The sequence below is a fragment of the Megalops cyprinoides genome, chromosome 2 (assembly GCF_013368585.1).
Source record: "Megalops cyprinoides isolate fMegCyp1 chromosome 2, fMegCyp1.pri, whole genome shotgun sequence".
Lineage (NCBI taxonomy): Eukaryota > Metazoa > Chordata > Actinopteri > Elopiformes > Megalopidae > Megalops > Megalops cyprinoides.
In genome coordinates, this window is record NC_050584.1 from 55076042 (window position 1) to 55096362 (window position 20321).

The window sequence follows — 20321 nt, forward strand, 5'->3', positions numbered from 1 at the left end:
AATAGTTGGCAGAATCATGTCTTTATCTTTGTATGTGCCATTGGCATAATGTTGAGTAGGCTTTTCATCTCCAGTACAAAATAGGATTTTAATATACTATATCCAGTATTGATTTAATTACACTTTAATAAGAGCAGCATACCAGCATTTAGCCTTCCTGCATTTGATATTTTCATTACCTTTCAGGAAAGTGTTGCACTAATTTCCATAGAGCTCTCTGTAACTGCATATGCGTTTAATTCTGCACACTCTGAGGTGTAGAGTATGCATATGAATAGCATACTTTTAGTTGTATCTTTTATAATGCGAAATGAATGAAGTTAATACTGCATCTGTAAATCATGCTACTTTATAGGCATGATTAAAGATAGTATGTACAATATGTGTTTATTACAACAAAACAAAAAGACACTGTAATGATGGTAAACAGTAAAAAAGCTTAAACTTTCAAATTTAAGTTAAGTTTAATTTAAGATATGTCTTTATCAGTGTCTTTCAGCTTAAACTTACAAATTTAAATTGTATTAAGTTAAACTTAAGGTAAAGTTACCCTGTCTGCCAGGTAAATGCTCTAAGTGCCTGCAAGGTATAAGAAGGGGTTTTGTAACTCACACAAGCATGTACACCAAGGTGTTAGATCTTTTACACCGGGGTTTTTTTAGGATGTTTAGGATACCATAGTCAGTGGTGTTAAACAAAGAGAGTATGAATGTTCACACTCAAGCATGAATACGCCACAGCATACCTGCTAAAGTTGTGTACTCATCTGCTCAGGTTAAGCCGCTGTTGTTTTTCTGTGCATTTCACACCATTTTTTTTGTTTGAGAGCAATAGGTGCCAGCAATATTCTGATAATTCAGACCCCCAAAATCAATGTGACGTGAAAGTGCCGGTCAGCTCAAGGCCACGCTGAAACAGGCAACCCAGGCATCCACTTCACCTCCTGCGTCAGTTCTCACACCTGCAAGGTCAACTGCGGGCCCACCGTCCCACATAAATCCCCATTCACCTACACGCACCCACAGTCCTTCCTCATTCCTGAGCTTTATAAATGAGGCCTTTTAAAGGAAATCAAAGGCACATTTCCCTGGCCTGACGTGCTATCCTGCCCGCACGGCTCTAACGTAGTGTTCTCTATCAGCCGATGAGAGCTGCCACGATCCATCAGCGTCGGCCACCAAGGGGCTCTTTGTTAAAGCCAAGTGTCGATAAAGAGGAGAAGAGACATCAGTTGACCCGGGAGAAGTCACTTGTCTTGGCGGGTTTCAGGGATTTCAGGACAGTGAGTGTGTTGCCTGGCACCTCTCCCTCCCCTAGTCAGTCTCTGTGGGGGAAACAAATGTTCTCACTCCCTCAAGCTGAAGCCTTTATCAATGGGTAAATAATGACACAAGCAGTATCGATTCCCCCTCCTGTTGTTCCACGGTATGCCTGAGGAATGTGGGTGATCTGTGAGGCCTTCTGACTCTGGGACACGTAGGTGCGCAGCTAGTTTGACAGTCTGTGTCCTTCTTCCCAACCGTCTGGCACTGCCATCATGTCAGCCCTTCACATTGTCCCTGTTCCATGTTATGCAAGAGGATGTGTCCTTGCTTCACATGACGCAAGGAAAGCTCTTTCTCTGTGTCTGTGGATGCGTGACTGATATTTGAGTGTCTCATGAAGGCATGTTATTGTGTAGATGTGTGTGTGTGTGTGTGTGTGTATGTGTTTGTGTTTCTGTGAGAGAGAGATAATGGTTTGCTGTTTGGTTGGTTAAATGTGTGATTCACTCCTCCAGGGGTGATCTGTGGGTGGGTGTGTACAAATTTGTCTCTGTGAGTGTGCGCGCGCGTATGTGTGTGTGTGTGTGTATACGCATGCATGTGTGTGTTAATGCATGCATTCGCGTTTGTGTGTATGTGTGTGTGTGCGAGCACATGCGCATGTATGTGTGTGTGTGTGTGTGTGTGTGCCAGATGCAGGGGAAGGAGGTTAAAAATACAGGCTGGGGAACTTGATGTAACCCCATAGCTAAGGTCAAGACTTGTCATCTGTAATTGTAAGTAAAGCAGTACCGTCATGACTTGTCAGAAACAAGTAAGCAGAAGAAAGCCAGGCCTCTGTCATAAGTGTTCCCGATGGAGAGAAGATTTGTGGGCAGAGTACTAAATAACCTCACCTCTGCTTTCACTGGTCCAGGCAGAAAATGGCAAGAAATAAATTCATTCAGACTATATGGGATATTTTCATACTTCCTTTTTTCTTTTTATTTGTTTTTCTTCAGTGGAACTTTGATTCCTGTTAAAACACAGCTTGTATTCCGTTCATCTCAAACGGCCTTTGTAACCCTGCCACAGGTGTTAAAACTTATGTAGACTGCGGGTGTGTTGATGTGAATTAAAAGGAAAAGTAATAGCGCAGTTTGGTTTGTGCATCTGCTTGCCTTTCTCTAGCCCGTAAACGATGGGTAAAAGGGGACAGATCTGCAAACCTCAGCATGCCCCTGACGGATCTTAATTTGGCTGTGAGGTGATTAGTTGGGCTGTTGGTGTCAGCCGCCACCCTTCCAGAGAATGAGCGGTGTTTTCTCATAAGCGTGTTCTCCTCGCCCTCTGAAGTCCCTGGCCTGGCACGACGGGGTCACCTGCCAATCTGCTGAAACAACAAACTGGGAAACGTGTTGATTCCATTTAAAAAAGGTATTTTTCGTTCCTCCACCACCGCCCCCAACCCCCCCAACCAAAACCAAAACTCACATTCCCAGATAGGGAGACCCTTAATGAAGAAGGCATGCCTTATTTCACTTGTCAGAATCAATGCACTTATCCCTATCATGCGCACTAGAGCTAAGTAATGCAAGCAGCTGAGAATAATACAGGCAAATATTCATTTCCTGAAAATGTATGAAATCGTTTGGAATTCGGTCTGGATTGATTAACATTCAGACGCTGCGACGGTTCAATATTTACGCCTCTGAGACCCGGCCGGGGCAAATAATGGTGCATAAAACTGCAGCTATGTCTTAATTAAATGCAAGATAATAGGGGAAGGTTTTTCTAGTGAGCCAAGCAGTTTGTCAGTGACGGGCAGTAAGTCATTTGGAAGTTTGTGCGCTTCGGCCCAATCAATACGTGTATAAAGCAGGATGACGGGCAAGGGGGCGACGTGGGAGAAGGGGGGGGGGGGGGGGCTGAGGGTCAGCCTAAAGCCAGACAGCCCCGGGAACTTGCAGAAATTAAATCACAGAAAGACAAAAATAGGGGTGAGTAAAGCTGTGATGACTCTGAGCTGGGATCAGTTAATATCAGACATAACATCCTCCTGTGTTCCCGGTTTCCAATCTGACCTATAGTATGTGGCACCTAATACACTGCTCCCATTTATCAGGATAAAGTCTGTGCAAAATGTGTCTCAATCTATTCATTACCTGTCATTTTCAATTTACTATGTCAAGCTACATTATTCTGTATATGCAATAAGGGGTACGTATAGTAATGAATGTGCATCTTTAAAGGTTAATGAGACAGTGGACTTCCAGCTGTGCATGGCATATGAGAGAAATCAGTGCGCATATACATGTGTGTGATGGCACCATACATAAATACATAAATCTAAATTTATTAATATCTGTAAAACCTTTCCTAGGGACACACATAATGCAGACGCACACAAATCCATAATCAGTCGGAGTGGTCTGATATTCGTCCAGCTCAGGTGAAGGATGTCCTGATGGAAAGGCAGAGAACGAGCCTGATAGGGAAGTATGATTTAATATCTTGGGTTGGCAGAAATCTAAAGCAACCTGAAGACATTCTGAGCAACCCGCTTTCAAAGCTGGTTTCTTTAATGAGATCCTAACAGGCTTTCAGACTTTATCAAGCTTTAAAAGCTCCAGATCTCCAAGAACAGCCTTATTATCAAGCACCACGGCAGGCTGTTGTGATTAAACCTGAGTCTTGCTGAATTGCAGCATTTTACCTTTGACCTCATTCCTTCTTGCCTCACATGAGGACATCAGGTTTATATAATAAAATCCACCCATTCCGTGGCTCTCATATTGCAACACTCCATACATCATATATACTAATTTACCTCATATTATTCAACGTATTGCCTACAATATGTACATTTTTTCTTGACTCTTGATATTTTATTAATGTGCTCTTGCTCTTAGATGTCATCCTGTAAATAAGTTATTTGGACCATATTAACTGCCAACTTGGACTTTTATTCACCAACAGTGTGGTACAAATTGTACTAGGCTGTAAAGATTTAGGATTTAAATGACAACATTCATTATCTTCTTCAGGATAACATTTCTGTAATTCCGTGATTCAGAGATCCTCTAGATGTTTCATCAATAACAAGAAAAAGGAGTATGAAGTAGGGTTTTCTCAATATCAGAATTTCACACCACAATGCAATACATTTTAGTGCTTCAATATTCTATACTCCACAGGAAAATTAATAAATAAATGAAAGAATAAATTGATTTGTGTTCAGGAGGTTTTTGTCGAACACAAATTACAAATGACAGAGCATTCCATTAATCTGAAAAATCATTTTTAATGAGGTACAGTACACAGTGCCTTGTAATATATATTAAAATATTTAAAGTATGTAAATGTGTGCAAGTTACACACAGTTGATCATTATAGCTGACAAGTACATGTATAAATTAAATCAACAATAATTTCCAGCAACATTTTCATTAAGTGACAACTGTTCTCATATTTTTACTGAATATCAATCACAGGATTTCATTTCTTTGGAAATATTGACTGATGCAAGTTTGTAAATAAAAAGACCTGATTTTATGTGAAAATGAGCTAATTATAAAGTTGCTGCTTCTAAAGCAATCAATTCAGGTTTGCATAAGGGGGGTGCTTCATCTATCAAACATGTACAAATGTTATTGGATCGCACAGCTCCTAGAGTTCAAATTATGTTTATTGAACTAAAAGATGCTCATTTGTTTTGGATACTGGCATTCGTCAGTATCCGAGACTCACATTAAGGAACAGCATCTGAAAATATTGTCTTTCATAAAATGAAATAGGATTGGTTAAGAACTTAAGAACTAAATATTTATGACGAAAAGGCTACATTTTAATTCTGTACTGAGCAAAAAGTAACATTTTTAAAGAAAAGTGCATTTTGTTGTTCAGTCCAATGTATATTGTTGTGTCAGTAATAGTTAAATTAACGGTTGTACTTTCAGCATATCTGAAACAATTAGAAGAATTGAACATAAGAAATAGATTTAATTGGATATGTAAATCGTTACATTTAAAAAAGAACTGTTATAAAATTGTTTTCCGTGCGCATTCCATATGGCTGTACCTTTAACAGAACTATGCAGTACATAAGTTTTGTCAGTCTGCTAAAAGACCTCACCAATGGCACCAGTTTAACTTGCAACTGACATGACATGGCTGTCAAGTATAGACTTAGCCCCAGCAAGTCTTGTTAATCCATTTTTTTTCATTCTTGAAAAATGCTTAGATACCATCAATTTTTCAACAGCACAAAACCAGGACTACCTGACAAAGCTAGCGAACTTTAAGTGAATGGCGTTCTCTAAACTTTTCTGTAAAAAGAAAAAAGACCCTTCCTCCATGGTATGATTTAAGGGATGGGGGGTATAGATGTTGGTGCTTGGAGGGCTCGGCTCCCCCTCTCTGCCCTCGCCTTATTACATGCTGTCAGTTTATTATAAAACATTAGGAAAGCAGAGGGACACTTGCGCTTACTGTCGTATCGATTCCTGGGATGGATCCCATGATTTAGTGTTGCCCAACCCCCACCCCCCCCCTCCACCCTCGTATTTCCACATTCTCAGACTCCTATTAAGCTCTGTGCTTTCCTTTGGCTATTGATGTATCAACATTAACAGTTACAAGCGGCTACAGAAAATCAATGGTCAACTTTTATTACTGGGTGCATAACGTGTACATTGCCTGTACCCCAGGTACTTAGCAGTCCAGGAGAGGCCAGAACATACAACAGTGGTTAGCTGGCGTGTCAGGTGTCTCCTAAGTGATACCTGCACTGGAAATATCAGTCATCTGTATGAGTGTGCATTTTGTTTGGCTTCTCAAAATTTTTTTTTTTTTTTCCTTTCTTGAAAGAGGTGTGGACTAACTTTCCTAAAGCATCAAATCTTAAATAAAAGTACATGTTATTTTTTAACATATATTAATGTAAAAATATTGCTTTTATTGCAGTATTTTTTAGCTTATTTAGGTCTCTTTTTATTTTACATTCTGTCAGCAAAATGTGTACAGTTCTTACTATCCATAAAAGCCAACAATGCTGCACTTGTCCATGATGAAACAAATGAAAATGATTTATTTGAAGAAAATATCTTATAAGCACCAGTGCACTATACAGAAAACCTCAAAGATGGATAAGAACAGCTCTGTTGGTTGGCTAAACAGACCTCCCCCTGTTTTATTTAAATCAACAGATTAAACAGCATTAGATTTGCATGAGTACTGTTGGTGTTTGTGTACATGGTGGACGTGTACATGGCAGTTCAGAGCAGTTTGTGTACATGGCTGACGTCCCTGTAGTAAAGGCTTGAGATTTTTATTATATACTGTATAATGTCTGGAAAACGCTGTTGTACCGTCGGTGAAATATTGATATGTGTCGTGATATTCTGTACCAATTAAAGGCAGAGCACCTCAGGGAATGTAGAAACTACCTGGCCCTCTCAGTCCCTACGGTAAAGCTCATGTCCCAAGCGAATGGCAATATGAATGATCAGAAAGTGGAAGCCGCTACAGCCGCGACAGGGATGTCTATTGATCAGTCCGCTGCCTGGCTTATTTAAACATGGCACACAAACACAGATAAGGAGTTACACAACCTCAACATAAAAAACCTGTCATTTCTGTATTGATCCCATGGAGAGATTTCTGCGCTGTGGCCATCTATAAACCTGTCCCGGGCTGCAGAAGGAGAAAATGGACAATGGAGGCAGGCCGCGCTCTCCTGCGAAACAGCTAGTGTTGCATGGGTCAAGCACACATGAAATACATCCCTCCCTCCTCAAAGGCGTAGCCCCAAACAGTGCAAACAAGGAGAGAGACCTCCAGACTTTTGGAGATGAAGTTCAAAGGCTTTCATGAGGCTTTTTTGGAAACACTGTGTGAAAGACACCATCTGCTATAGCTGACATCTTTCAAGGAGTCATTTACATTGTACGGGGTGATTTAAAGGGAATGTGCGACATTTTGCACTTCACTGTAGATCTCATTACCGGGGGGGTGAAATTGATCGTTCGATAAATATTAGCTATGCTAATTATGTCTGTATCAGTGTACCTCCATTTCCTTGTGTGGCCCCTGTGTATTGTAACTCTGGGGTCTTGACAGAGAACCGGGCGTTGAAACTGGAGACTGATTGAGAACTCAAACCGCTGAAGATCCAACAGGTGCTCTGCTCATGTCTCTTGTCCTCTGACCCCACCCGGGAGAAAAACAAGTGTTGTGTATTTAAAGCAACAATGTCCAGCGATGCCTGGACTGTCTTTCCGCTGAAAACACGCCTCTCCATCACTCCCCTGGTCATTACGCTGTACTGTAACATAAACCCGCACGCAGCAGCAACTGCTGTAAACACCACACAAAGCCAGGAGCGTGCCGCAGTCCAGCGACAGATTTAGCAAACAATATGGCCTACAGCCATTATTCCTCCTCTGACGGAGGGCTGCTGCATTCAGTCTAAAAGGGCGGAATTGTTGCGGTCACCCTCAGCAGTTGTGGAAACAAGCTGAAATCTGGTGTAGGTCAGAGATGGCCACGATTGCTCCGTCAAGAAGCTGCACACACAGGGCAGTTGGCAGAGGTGTGATTTCCGAGACTTGAATCGGGGAGATTGCCACGATGCAATGTTATAGATGGCCATCTGGAAGGTGGACTTGTGTTTTCTATGGCACGTGTCACTGCAAGCACTCATTTCTGGAAGAAATACCTAATGTTGTGACAACAGCGAGAGCGTGCAGGCGCCGGGGGAAGCATTGTGTACTTTTTACAGTCCGAGAGAGGACAATAATGCAACGTTGATTGAAACATTTCCTCAAAGCGAGAGCCTCATTGCGTACGAAGAGGGCCTTTTTCATTTGTCATAGTCAAACGGCTGCATTAAGGCGGCAATTTCTGCCAGCATCAGAGAATTGCACTTTTCTCCGTCGTTGCATCCTCCGACAAAATCAATGAAATGCAAACAGAGGAAGAAATCTGTTTTACATAAAGCCAACGGATTGCATTTTTCTCAATAAATTACACACAGTATTCAGTCTCCCCTTCGCTAGTGGAGCCTTACTGTAAGCAGATCAGAACAAGCGCTTTGGTGGAAAGTAGCCTGTCTGTGAGGGGCAGCATGTGCAGAGTCACAAACCTGTCATGCCCCATTACCCTGAAGGTAGAGTGACAGTGTTGCAGATGATGTTGCCACTTAAATTAAACACAACCAAAAAAAGCTTCATTGTGACATCAGCCCTGAAGAAAGATATGCAAATGACATCTGTTTCTTTAGTCAGCACTATGCTGTCCATCGCCAGGAGAGAAAGAGAAAGAAAAAAGGAACTTGAATATGTATAGAAAAAATTACACTATGGATTAACTGTCCTTCATACAGAAAATATACATCCCCAGGCTCTCTGTTGAATTATTAATTCAAATTTGTCAAAAAAGAAAGAAAAAACATATTGATGGGAACTTGGCTTTAATGACCTCATTAGGTGTGTGCGTTCGACCACAGGCGGGATTTCTGCTGCTCTAGGATTTTAAGAGAAGAGGGGATACTTGACCCCTGAATGATTTTCTGTCACTTTATCATAAACAAGACTCTCGACATGCCTCCTGCTCTCTCTTGTTCACACACACACACACACACACACACACACACACACACACACACACACACACGCACACACATACACCCTCGAGCGCAGAGATGGGACTGAGTGTACACACACACACACACACACACACACACACACACAGGCCCAAACACATGCAAGCACTCATACACACACACAAATGATTGGTATAAAACAGTGCACATTAGGAAAAGAAATGCAAAGACTTATCATTGGTTCTGTTGCAGTTGGTCTTTGGGTCGCTTCTTCAAAGATTTCAGCCCTTTTCCTAAAATACTTGCTTCACCTTTTTAAGAACAGGCAGCTGCCTTAAAGCAAAAACTCTTTAAATAATGAATAAAATGTAATGGGTTCCTTAAGCCTTTTAATTAATGTTGAATTGTTTTTATTTGCTGTGATTTTACATTTGCTATGTTCTGTGGTACAAGTCATGTTCTCTACAGAATTTCTCAGTTCATTAAACAGTTTTAGTTTCTTTTTTTCAAGATGGTACTACCTTGCCAGCAGTCTGTGCAGAAAATCCCTGTTTTCAAAATACCATTCTTTATTTCAATTAGAGCCCTCTAAATGTGTCCGGTCTGTGTTTGATTCCTTCTCCTGGGCCCCTGTCCTCCCGAATGGGGTGAGAGCTGCGTGTGAGCGGGTTAATGAAACAGCCCATTGAATTCTGACAGCATTAAAAGGTGAGAGAGCATGTGCTCTGGAGAATACCAGGCCCTCAGAGATGGAGGCATTGAAAGGCGTTAGTATCTGCCTAAGGGGCCTGTTAGTTTTCGGTGCGAACCCCACAGCTCCTGTTCTTACAGAGCCGGGTCAGCTTTCTCTTTGTTTTGTCACGGTCTCTGTGTGTCTGCAACAGAGCAGCTCGGCGTCGCACGGTTAGCCCTAGACCTGGGGATCCACACACCTCTTCATCTCCTGGCCTCAAATGTCCCAGCGTACCTTATAACGGACTGTTGTTCGTTTTCTGACAGGGTTATCTGTCACTGGCTGAGAAAAAAAAAACTGTGCTGGATAACAAGACCAGGGGTGAGAAACTTTGAACCAGTCACTGATCACAAGGTCACAAATCACAAACACGTTGCTGGTGGCATATCCCCCCTTGAGCTGACGTGCCGTGACACACATTTTTAAGAGTAAAATCATTGTTATCTATGGAATGTTTTCATTTAACCCCGGTTTGAGAAAGCGGCAAGTGCGGAGTCATTTTGAAAAATAGCATAGAGAGAAAAGGAGAGACAGAGACAGACACTCATGCAGATGAGTACACATATACAGTATATTTGTTGCTACTCCTCTTCAGACAGATAGATTTGTGCCAAAAGGATAGGCTATTACGAGGGCTTTTGTAGCGATTATTCATGGTGATATACTACTCTGCTCATCGTTGCAGGGCTCATAGCTCTTAATAACGCCGGCGTTACCCACAAAAGAATAAATAGATGTAAATATATTTCCCTCACCTCTGGAGGACAGCGAGTGCCTCTCAGCCAGTATTTGTAACAAGAAGGGTTTGTCTGAGCTTCTCTTGTTTATTTCATCATACCTAAGGCACTTTTCCCCTTCATTCGAATTGCTGAACGAGCAGACCTGTCCTTGGGCAACTGGGCTGACTCCACTACCTGCTTAGCACAACAACTGGAGCTTAAATTTGACTTAATATATCCCCAACTGGATGATCCTGTTTAATTCTTTTTCATAGCAGCTAGGCACTTTGCCCACTGGTCCAGGTTGACTAGGTGAGTAAATTAAGCCTTCATGCTTTATTCTGACACACTGGCAAAGCCTGTCCCCGCTGGCTCATCACAATCAAATCTCACAGTGTGGTGGGGGCCGCGAGACTCCTCAAAAAAATGAATGCAACGGGTGCGAGTAATTTACATGCATTACGAACACGCGGGTCATACGCATGCGATGTAACGTTAACCTGAAAACCGCCGCCTCTGACACAAAATGAAAAGTGTGTCGAGGAATAGGTGCTATTCCAGGTCATATCAGCAGAACCGTTGTTCACGTAGCTGCCTGGCAGACACCTGTTCCGTTTTTGAGCGTAGACAGAGAGTTCTGTATCTTTATGAGAGATCAGAATGCAGCTGGGCTCAGTCGTTCCAGTGTGGCCCTCAGTAAAGTGCTCCACACTTTGCTGTGGCACCGTGGCATTCAGATTGCTCATGCTCTTCTGTGTAAGCCTTCAAAGACCATATTAAATGTTAAGAACTACCTACTTCAGATTTCCCCATTTTATGTCTATAAGTGAAAACTCAAGGATACAACCCACGTGGGAACTGTGGAAATGAGGAGGTAGACAGCTCTGAGGAGAAAGGCAATTTTGAAAAGATTTCTAACATAAAGCTTTAAAAAGAGGTGGGTCCCTAGCAAGTTCTTCGGGTCTCTGAAAAATGAAAGCGCTCAATGCAGTATTCATATGATATCAACAGGACATACTGTAGCATGCATAGAACACAAAGTGGATTCTTTAGCACTATTTTTGTGAAGTCAGACCAATGTTACATGATATCGATTGCGAAGGCAGAGAACCTGAGAATCAGATCAGCGAGGATGAATAAATGATGGAGCTATGTGGCAAATGACAGCAAAGCAGCAATTCTGTCAGCTGCTGCACATGTTGGAAGATGTACTCTAAGGTGTGCATGAAGATGGCGCCAAGGCACTGCTTCTATTTTTTGGAAAACTTTTCACCCCAAGTGATCTGGGCGTTGTGGCAGTGACATAGAGCTGGGTGCTGCACTCAGGAAGGTGCGTCTGGGTGGAGGTTGCCCCTATCAGGGCGTCCTGCAATAAGGTACAGTAGGCCCGGGCCTTGCCTCATTCGCTCCACTCTGCTCTCAGCTCAATGGGGTTTATGGCCGGTGTAAAGAGTTGGACAATGTCCCCTCTCTGATTGGTGTTGACCAGGAGGGAGCCAGTTAATCAGGAGGAGAGCTGGATTTACAGCACGGAAGATAGCAGCGCATCATAAACTTCCCCCGTGTTCTTTTAAAAGCACTGAAGCCGGAGAGGTCTGGCCCACACAGCTGTACCCCAAAACGGCAGCGGCAGGCGGGCCACAGAAACAATACACCCTCACTCAGAACAGGTCCGCTTAGCGAGCACCACCTTCTTAGAGACATAGCTTCGTTGTTCACTTACATGTTTAATTGACGTTCCTCTAAAGATTTTTCTTGCAAAGCGTTTCCGATACAGAAGTTATTCATCAGTGAACAAGCACATCAGTCCTGAATGAGTAACAAGGAATACTGTGTTTATTCCCACATCTATGACTTACTTCAGATTCTTTTAGTAAGAGCAATTTGAAAGAGTGTCTGTGTTGTCATGTTTTTAATTTAATGGACCGTTACCAAAAATAGACAACAGAGAAACAAATATTCACTCTCATCTGTCCATTAATCTATCCATCTATCTAATCATGTTCATTGCCTCTATTATATATTTTATCTAAAAGTCCTCAGTGAAGCTGGATGAACCATTGTGACTTCTGTACTTTTGGAAATGCATTTTTACAAATGTATTTACCAAGTCCTCAAGATATGAAATGACTGCACGCTAAAATTATAAAAGAACACACAGTACTTCTATGTCTGTGTGTGTGTTTGGGGAGGGGGTGGGGGTGGGGGTGCAGCAGTCTTTTTCTTTTGAATGAACGTGGGTGAATCTATAGAAATTCTTTCTAATTAAAGAGGAAAACCATTCCGGCATATTGATGCAGTGTGTTGAATGTACTCGGTCGCCTGGTGCGATCGCTAGTCAAATGAACAATATATTCCACAAGACCTAAGGGTTTAGTGTTGAGCGCCAGTACAGAGTGTGCGCAGCAAGGCTGTTTCATGTAAAAAAGTTGATAATTAGTCCCACAGTGGATAATGTGGTGAGGGAAGATAAGAGGACTTACCGTACTGAGCTTCAACCTGACTCCCTCACTGGAGAGCGCTGATGATAATACAATTTTCTCTGTTTATCAGAGGGGTATGATCAAGCTGGCTCTCTTCACCCCTGATAAATTAAATAAACACTTACTCCACAACGTAGCACAGAAACCTGTCTGGACCTTCACTTGCGTGGGGGGGGGGGGGGGGGGGGAGATCAAACTATTGTCATCAACCATTTTGCTCTTTTTTCCTTTCTTTTTTTTTAAAAGAAGCCTCATAATAATTAGCAATTAAAATTGGGCTTTTTTGCATCATTTTACTCTAATTAGTTTGACAGAGCTATTCGGCTTTAAATCTCTGTAGTTTTAAGACTCCCCCTTCCTCATTCCCAAATAGCCCCAGAAATTCTCGCCATGAAACCATGGTAACAACTAGTATGTTAGCTAATGATCCTGTCACATGTTACTCAGTAAGATTGTGATTGAATAAGAAATAGAAGGAATAGTGAAATATGTATGTACATGACAGAAGTCAGTTACATTCAGTTGACATAGACACATACAGCATCAAACTCACATTACAGGATCAAGGGATATAAGGTGCATACAAATGTAACAAATGTATTCCAATCCTGGTTCATACAAATGCTCATTTTGCAGTCTTGTGTCAGGTGTCTGAATGTGATACAAAGCAATCTTGTGAAATACTTGTGTTAGCCACACTAACCCAGAGGTCAAGGATGGCAGTGGAAGATAAAACTGTCTTGTTTACCTCATTTAGCATTATTTATAAATGTATGTTTGTATTTTTGTGTGCAGCTGTATGTCTTCATGCATGTGTTTGTTTATTAGTCTGTGTGTATGTGAATGAGTGTGTGCATGCATACATAGGTGTGTGTATTTGTGTGTAAGTGAGAATGTGTGTGTGTGTGTGCGTGTGTGTATGTGTGATTATGTATGGGTGCATATCTGCATGCACATGTGTGTGTGTGTACTTATGTGTGCATGCATGCCTATGTGTGTATGTGTGTGTGTGTATGTGCGTGCATGTGTGTGTGCATGCATGAGTGTGTGTGTCTGTGTTGGGGGTGGGTCAGGCGCGTGGCCCATTCCTGGCCTTAGTTTGCCTCCGAGTGTCACAGAGGGGTCAGGGAGAAGAGCCTCCCGCACGTAGGGCTGTGAAGGACTCGCTGCTCGTTTTCCAGACCTCATTAGTCACTGATGTATTTTCTTTTTCCAGGCGAGGCGGTTGCGGGGCAGATTATTTTGGGAAGCAGTGGAGTGTGCCAGCTGGTTCATTAGTGATGGCCGGGCGGGTCAGAGTCTTTCAGAATCATTTGGAGGTGTCAAACAGACACAGGGACCCTGTCAGTTTCCATTAGAATGAACTGCACAGGGGTTCCCTTTCCACATTCAACCTAGGGTCAAAAGAATTAATAAAAGATTGCATACAGTGGTCTTTACACCAGATTAAATGCAGGCATGCACCAGGGATTAACTAGCTAGTCATATATTACACTGTGAGCAATTTAACGGTGCACATTTTTTAATCTTTCATAGTACATAGAAACCATCTTCCCTTATTACTCTGACGCCCCCTGTAACAACACGCTCTGTAAAAGGGATTATAGAATCAAACATTTACAGCATTTTATGTATAGGAAATGAGAGAGTATGCTGTTTGAGCTGGGTGTATTGACTGCCTTATTGACTTCATTACCTTGCTAATGATGTATGAATGAAACATTCGATTTACTGAATTGGTTCTAAACCAGCTGTCATCACATGTATCTTAAAATGTCTCTTATATTTGAAGATTTCTGTAATTAAAGTTATACCTTGTATATTCTGTATCCACCTGTGCAGTCTTAAAACAGATAATATTGGCTCTCTAGAGAGGTCCCATAATGTGCAGGAGTGATCTGGACACTTATTTTTTACTGAGTAGGTAGTTAATCATCATCATTCAGTGAAATAACCCCTTTATCTGCACTCTCCTCACAGACGTGAAGAACCTGGAGAACTTCCACCTGGTGGAGAGTGTCCAGGAGCAGGTCAACGCCACACTGCTGGACTACACCATGTGCAACTACCCCCAGCAGACAGACAAGTTTGGCCAGCTCCTGCTGAGGCTCCCGGAGATCCGAGCCATCAGCATGCAGGCGGAGGAGTACCTCTACTACAAGCACCTGAACGGGGACGTGCCCTGCAACAACCTCCTCATCGAGATGCTGCACGCCAAACGAGCCTGAGACAGAGAGCGGCCCCCTCAGAGTGCCCCCCCCCCCTTACACACACACACGCGCGCGCACACACACACACACACACTCACACACACACACACACCTCCCACCTCTCCTTCCTTCTGTCCCCAGGACGTCTCTCACCATCCCATGCGAATAGCTTACGTTGTCGAGACGCAACAGACATTTGATTCTAGAGACCTGGACATCCTCACGATTGTGCTGACCAGGAGTCAATGGTGGATCAATCAGAAAGAAGCATTCAGTGACATTTGTGGGCAGTAATGTCAAACTGACATGAAAGAGACTTCTTTTTGGTAATAAAAAAAAAAAAAAAAAAAAAGGTTGTCATAGTGATGTAACAAGACTTGCAGACTGTAATCAACCAAAACGAGAACAAACAAGGAGAGCTTTGCACTTACTACAGAACAGCATTGCGCAAAGAAGGGGACGCCCCTCGTGCTCCTTTTTGAACCTTGAAAGATGCAGGTTGGGGTGGGCTTTTTATTGACTTGATGGCAATTGTCAGTGTTGGTACAGTGTCTTTCTGATAGAAGCTCTGAAGGCTGTTGACACAAAAGGCTCTTTTCAATTGTTGGGTCTCGAGGCATACAAACGACAGTGAAGATGGACTGGGTTTGGTATGGTGTTATACCTTTATTTGTGCCCAAACAGAGTAGCCTCTCACCAAAAACTAAACAAAACAAGTAAACCAACAAACTATTACTATAAAAGGCAGTAATTTCATCCTCGTTGTCATTCTGAGGTTCCAGTTTATAAGGCAACCGTTCACAGTCTACTTCAGCCGATACTGAAGTTTTTACCCAAAGTAAGTTACGTTGTTTTTTGTGTGCGTTTATATTTTAAAGCATGTGGTTTAAAGGATCACCCATCAATCTTCAAAAATAAGATTTATTAGTTACAAATTTTTCCTGTTATGGAAAAAAAGACGTGGAACAAAGTAAGATCCCAGGAGATAGGAAGGAGAAATTCTGCCTCTGTCAATACTAGACCAAAGCCTGCTGCAGAACAAAGTGTGGTGATAAAAAAAAAACTTAAATATCAGTATTATGAATTTGTGATGTCACAGTTATGTGAGTCTTGCCTTATTTCATTACCATGCTAGCTAACCGTGCAGATGTGAATTAAAATATGTAAAAAAATATATATAAAGTATTAATGTTGTAAAATTAAAAAAAAAGAAATACAAGAGGTGTTTACATTTATTAGGTCCTGTGGGAAAGAACTGTGATGAAGCTAATTGCAAAGCAATGATTTCCTTAAAATATTCCTGGTTTGCTTTCTTTGGTGTGTACAGTATGTTTTCTTTCGACCAGTACTTAATTATGTCGTGAGACACTAAAATCAAAAAAAAAGGAATCTCACTTAAATTTTAATTTGTAGCTGTTTCTGTTGGCCTCCAGATCACTTTGCATATTGAAGGTTTTTATTTCAGTTTCTGCCACTTTTTTGTAGAACTGCTTGTTTTTTATGTTCTACTTTCTTGTATATCACTGGTGACGCTCAGAAAGGAAGTTAATTTATTGCTTCTTGGTTTCATCCTTGTGTGCGCTATAACCAAGAAGTGTTACAGCCAAATATATTTGTTTACTGTAGCATGTTTAAAAACTAGTGTTGAAATGCAGTTCAGGGACAAAATAATGATCTTAAAAATTATTACAGTAATTTTGATTAAATGTCTATGGAACTCACAGCTGTAAAATTAAAAGAAAAATAAGTATTGTATTTAAGTTTATGGATGTGACTGGTTGTTGCATCACTTTGCTACATCTAATTTAAACACATTGAAATCTGACATTTAAGACATACCACGAACATTGTTTATTCTATACCAAAGACTACATTTGTCATGTTTGCCATCACAACAAATGAAAAAACGAAAGGAACAAGGTATTTTAGTCATTGGTAAGGTTGTCTGCATTCCTAACTGTCAGCTTGTGGAATTCTATAGTTGTCTTACATAACATTGTGATACGTTACAATATACATCAATGAAGACAGATATCTGCCTGCATAACCTTTGCGCTACACGGAGATATTCTAAGGAGGAACCTGTAGAAAAGAGCGATCTGCCTGTTTATTTTTGTACAATCACATCGTTGCTTTGACCAAACACCTTTTGACAGTGTTCTTTAGCTTGTAATTGGAACCCTGTTCTGCCACCCCTAATGTAATTATTATGAACATAAAATGTAGGAGCTCAAAAAAAAAATCTTTCATTAAACCAAGCTCCATTTCAAATGCTATTTGAATATTGATCTTTTTTCACTTGTATCTTTTTAACATTAACTACCTGACCCCCCTGTCTCATATTTTAAGTGTTACTAAAGGTCATTAGAAGTAGAACCATTCATTCATTTGATATCCACTCTGAACAGTTTGTTTTTTTTTTTTGGTCGTTATTTAAAATAAGAGCAAAAAAGAAAAAGATCCCTTTCTGCTAAATCTTTGGCTTTGGCTGATCCATTCCTGTGACTTCATTTTTTTATTCTTGTGTGTGATCAGACAATCTGTATTGTCCCCCACGTCGTGAGTTACCAACGTTCTGCAGCTGCCTTGGATGTCCAACTCTCACCTCCACGTGCTGGTCCTCAGCTACCCTCTAACTCTGCAGCCAGAGTGACACTGTCACAACCACCTCCCTCCCAGGACTTTCTTTAAGCTGATGGAATTTTTTCCTCATATTTCAATAAATAATTATATGCCAATCTTTCTCCATCTTTCTCTTCTGCTTTTCTTGGTTCAGTTTGATGAAAAAAGTGCAGAGACCATCCCATTTTGGTGCTATTAACATGCAAGCAGCATTATCTCTTTTTTTTTTTGATTAAAGCAATAATTTTAGTCATAAGTCTTCATTTGAAACATTTGAATCAAAGGGCACAACAGAATTTAAAAATACAGTTTGGTTTTTGTGGTCATATGCTGCACCAAAGGCAGTACTTCTAAACTAAGTACATTGTGACTGAACACATGAAAGATCACAAAAATCTTTTTTTTGGTATTAGTTGCTGGAGCAGACTTCCAGGACGGAGAATGGAAAGACACCCAGGTCAGTAGAAGGGCTAATACAACCTTATTGTGGGGTTTTGTGAGTGCAGCTGCGTGGTCTTATGGCTGTGTAGGCCTTAACAACAGAAAAAAGTAAAAAACAACAGAAAAAAGGAATTGTGAAAAACTTTCATTTCTCCTTTTCCTGTTTAGTCACATTCACGGGAAAGTGTTTTAATTGGCAAAGTAACTGATATCTTAAATTTAAACAATAAACAATAAACTGCACACAACCATCATCACAGATCTTGCCGAGCTCTCAAAGCTCATTCCCCGAGACGTTTAAAAGTTAAAACAGAAATTCAAATTTTAAAACAATTCACCAAGGGTCTGGTTATCATATGAAAGAGTTTATCTGTTTTGTTTGTTGTTGGTGACCTGAAAAACAGGCAACACAAACTATAAAGGGAAACTTCAATCAATGTCTAGCCCATGCAAATGAATACAAAATGAAAAACCCCACAAACTTGCAGATGCAAACAACAAACATAGGTTTTGGATATTCATGTATCTGGAGTGTGGTTTACCTCATTCTTTTCCATGAGAATACAGATAGGGAGCTTTGCCATGTTTTCTTAATATATTCTAGTTGCTGATTTTCAGTTAAGTTCAATTTTTGGAAGCAATTTTTAAATCTTCTTTTGAAATAATACTTATCTTTAATGTAAAAAAAAATCTTCAAATCCTCTTTTTTAAATGCAGTCATTTAAACTTAAAAAGTTTAAACGGTCCAATTTCAAAACAATCACGTTGCATTTAAGTTGGCCATTCCTACAGTTAAATTTGCTGTGTTAAACATTTATACACAATTCCACTTTTTGTACACATAAAGTGTATACATGGTTGTATACATATCACCCATGTACGCAATAAGGATAGAGAGGAAAAATAAAGGGAAAAAGTCTTTGTAGACTATTCACTTAGTTATTGTAAAATATTTATCATTAAATCAAGAAAACAAAAGACGCAGAGTCTTTAAAACACATCGTGAGATTACGATGCAGTCACTACTAAAGCATGACTCAAACACTTCACAGAGAGAGACATAGAGCATCATCTACAACCCAGTAAAGTTAGTGTCCAGAACAGTTACAGGTACCGTACAGTAAGTCTCCTCAGTCTAAACACACAACACCACTGATATTCTGAGGCTTTGGTTTCATAGTGAAGCAGGAAGTCAGCTCTACTTCCATGGGCACATGAAGACTGCATCCTCCTTGAGTGCTGTCCATAGCATTGTGAAGGGTGTCCTATAGGGTAAAAGGGAGACATTATTACATTACATTACATTATTGGCATTGGCAGACACTCTTATCCAGAGTGACTCACGTCGGTTACATTTGTTTTTTATATAATGTTATCCATTTATATAGCTAGGTATTTAATGAGGCAGTTGTGGGTTAACTACTTTGCCCAAGGGTACAGCAGCAGTGCCTCAGCGTGGAATCGCACCAGAAACCTTTCAGTTACGTATCCCGCTCCTGAGCTACTATGCTACACTATCGCCGCACCACATTAGTATTGAGTGTTTGTCCTTTAACAGAATCATCTGGAGACATAAATTTGTATATTTCTTAAGCTGGACATCCATAAGTGTAACACTCACAAAGTGGCTATAGTGCTCCTGCTAATAAGGCTGGGATGGTTTGGAACAGCCTACTATGTAAAATGGATAGATGATTTAAAGAAAGTGTTGCATCCATTTAAACTTCACAAACCACAACAAATAAAAAGTTTTGGCTGAATACATAATACACTAACAGCAATATATAAAATCAATAATGTGTAATAACAAAAAATCACTATAAGTGTCATCATTATAAACTAAATTTTCAAATAACAAAGTATGATATAAAATACTGGTTATAAAATACAGGCAGTATTTGTCTTGCTAGGTGTCAAGCCACCCAAATACAAACATGTCACACATATGAAGCATTTCTAGCAAATATTTCATTTAGGGAATCAAATTTTAATGTTGTAAGTTTCATATATCTAGTCTGAAGTCACTGACCTAAAAAGACAATAGGTCATTTTAAAGCTATTTCTTATAAAGTGACATATTTTAATTTCATGGCTTCATTATGTAAACGTTTATCAGTAAATTACTAAAAAGGATATTTCTATTTAATTTTGCTGGGTTGTGAGTCAAACATTATCACCGTTTTATTAAAATATTTGTCACTTGCACACAGACCAATGTGAGTAACATCACGGCTGAGTGACATACACACGATCGCAGGCACTGTTT

General features: G+C 40.6%; 1 protein-coding gene across 2 annotated transcripts in view; it reads left to right on the forward strand.

The window, feature by feature from the left end:
* The window catches only part of nr5a2 (nuclear receptor subfamily 5, group A, member 2), a 51211-nt gene extending 35014 nt beyond the window's left edge, over window positions 1-16197 (forward strand). For both annotated transcript variants that reach the window (XM_036521296.1, XM_036521297.1), the window contains exon 8: window positions 14763-16197. In XM_036521296.1, the coding sequence (XP_036377189.1) occupies window positions 14763-15010 (248 nt within the window). In that variant the 3' untranslated portion in view covers window positions 15011-16197. The remainder of the gene's footprint in view (window positions 1-14762) is intronic.
* Window positions 16198-20321: the final 4124 nt, after the last annotated feature.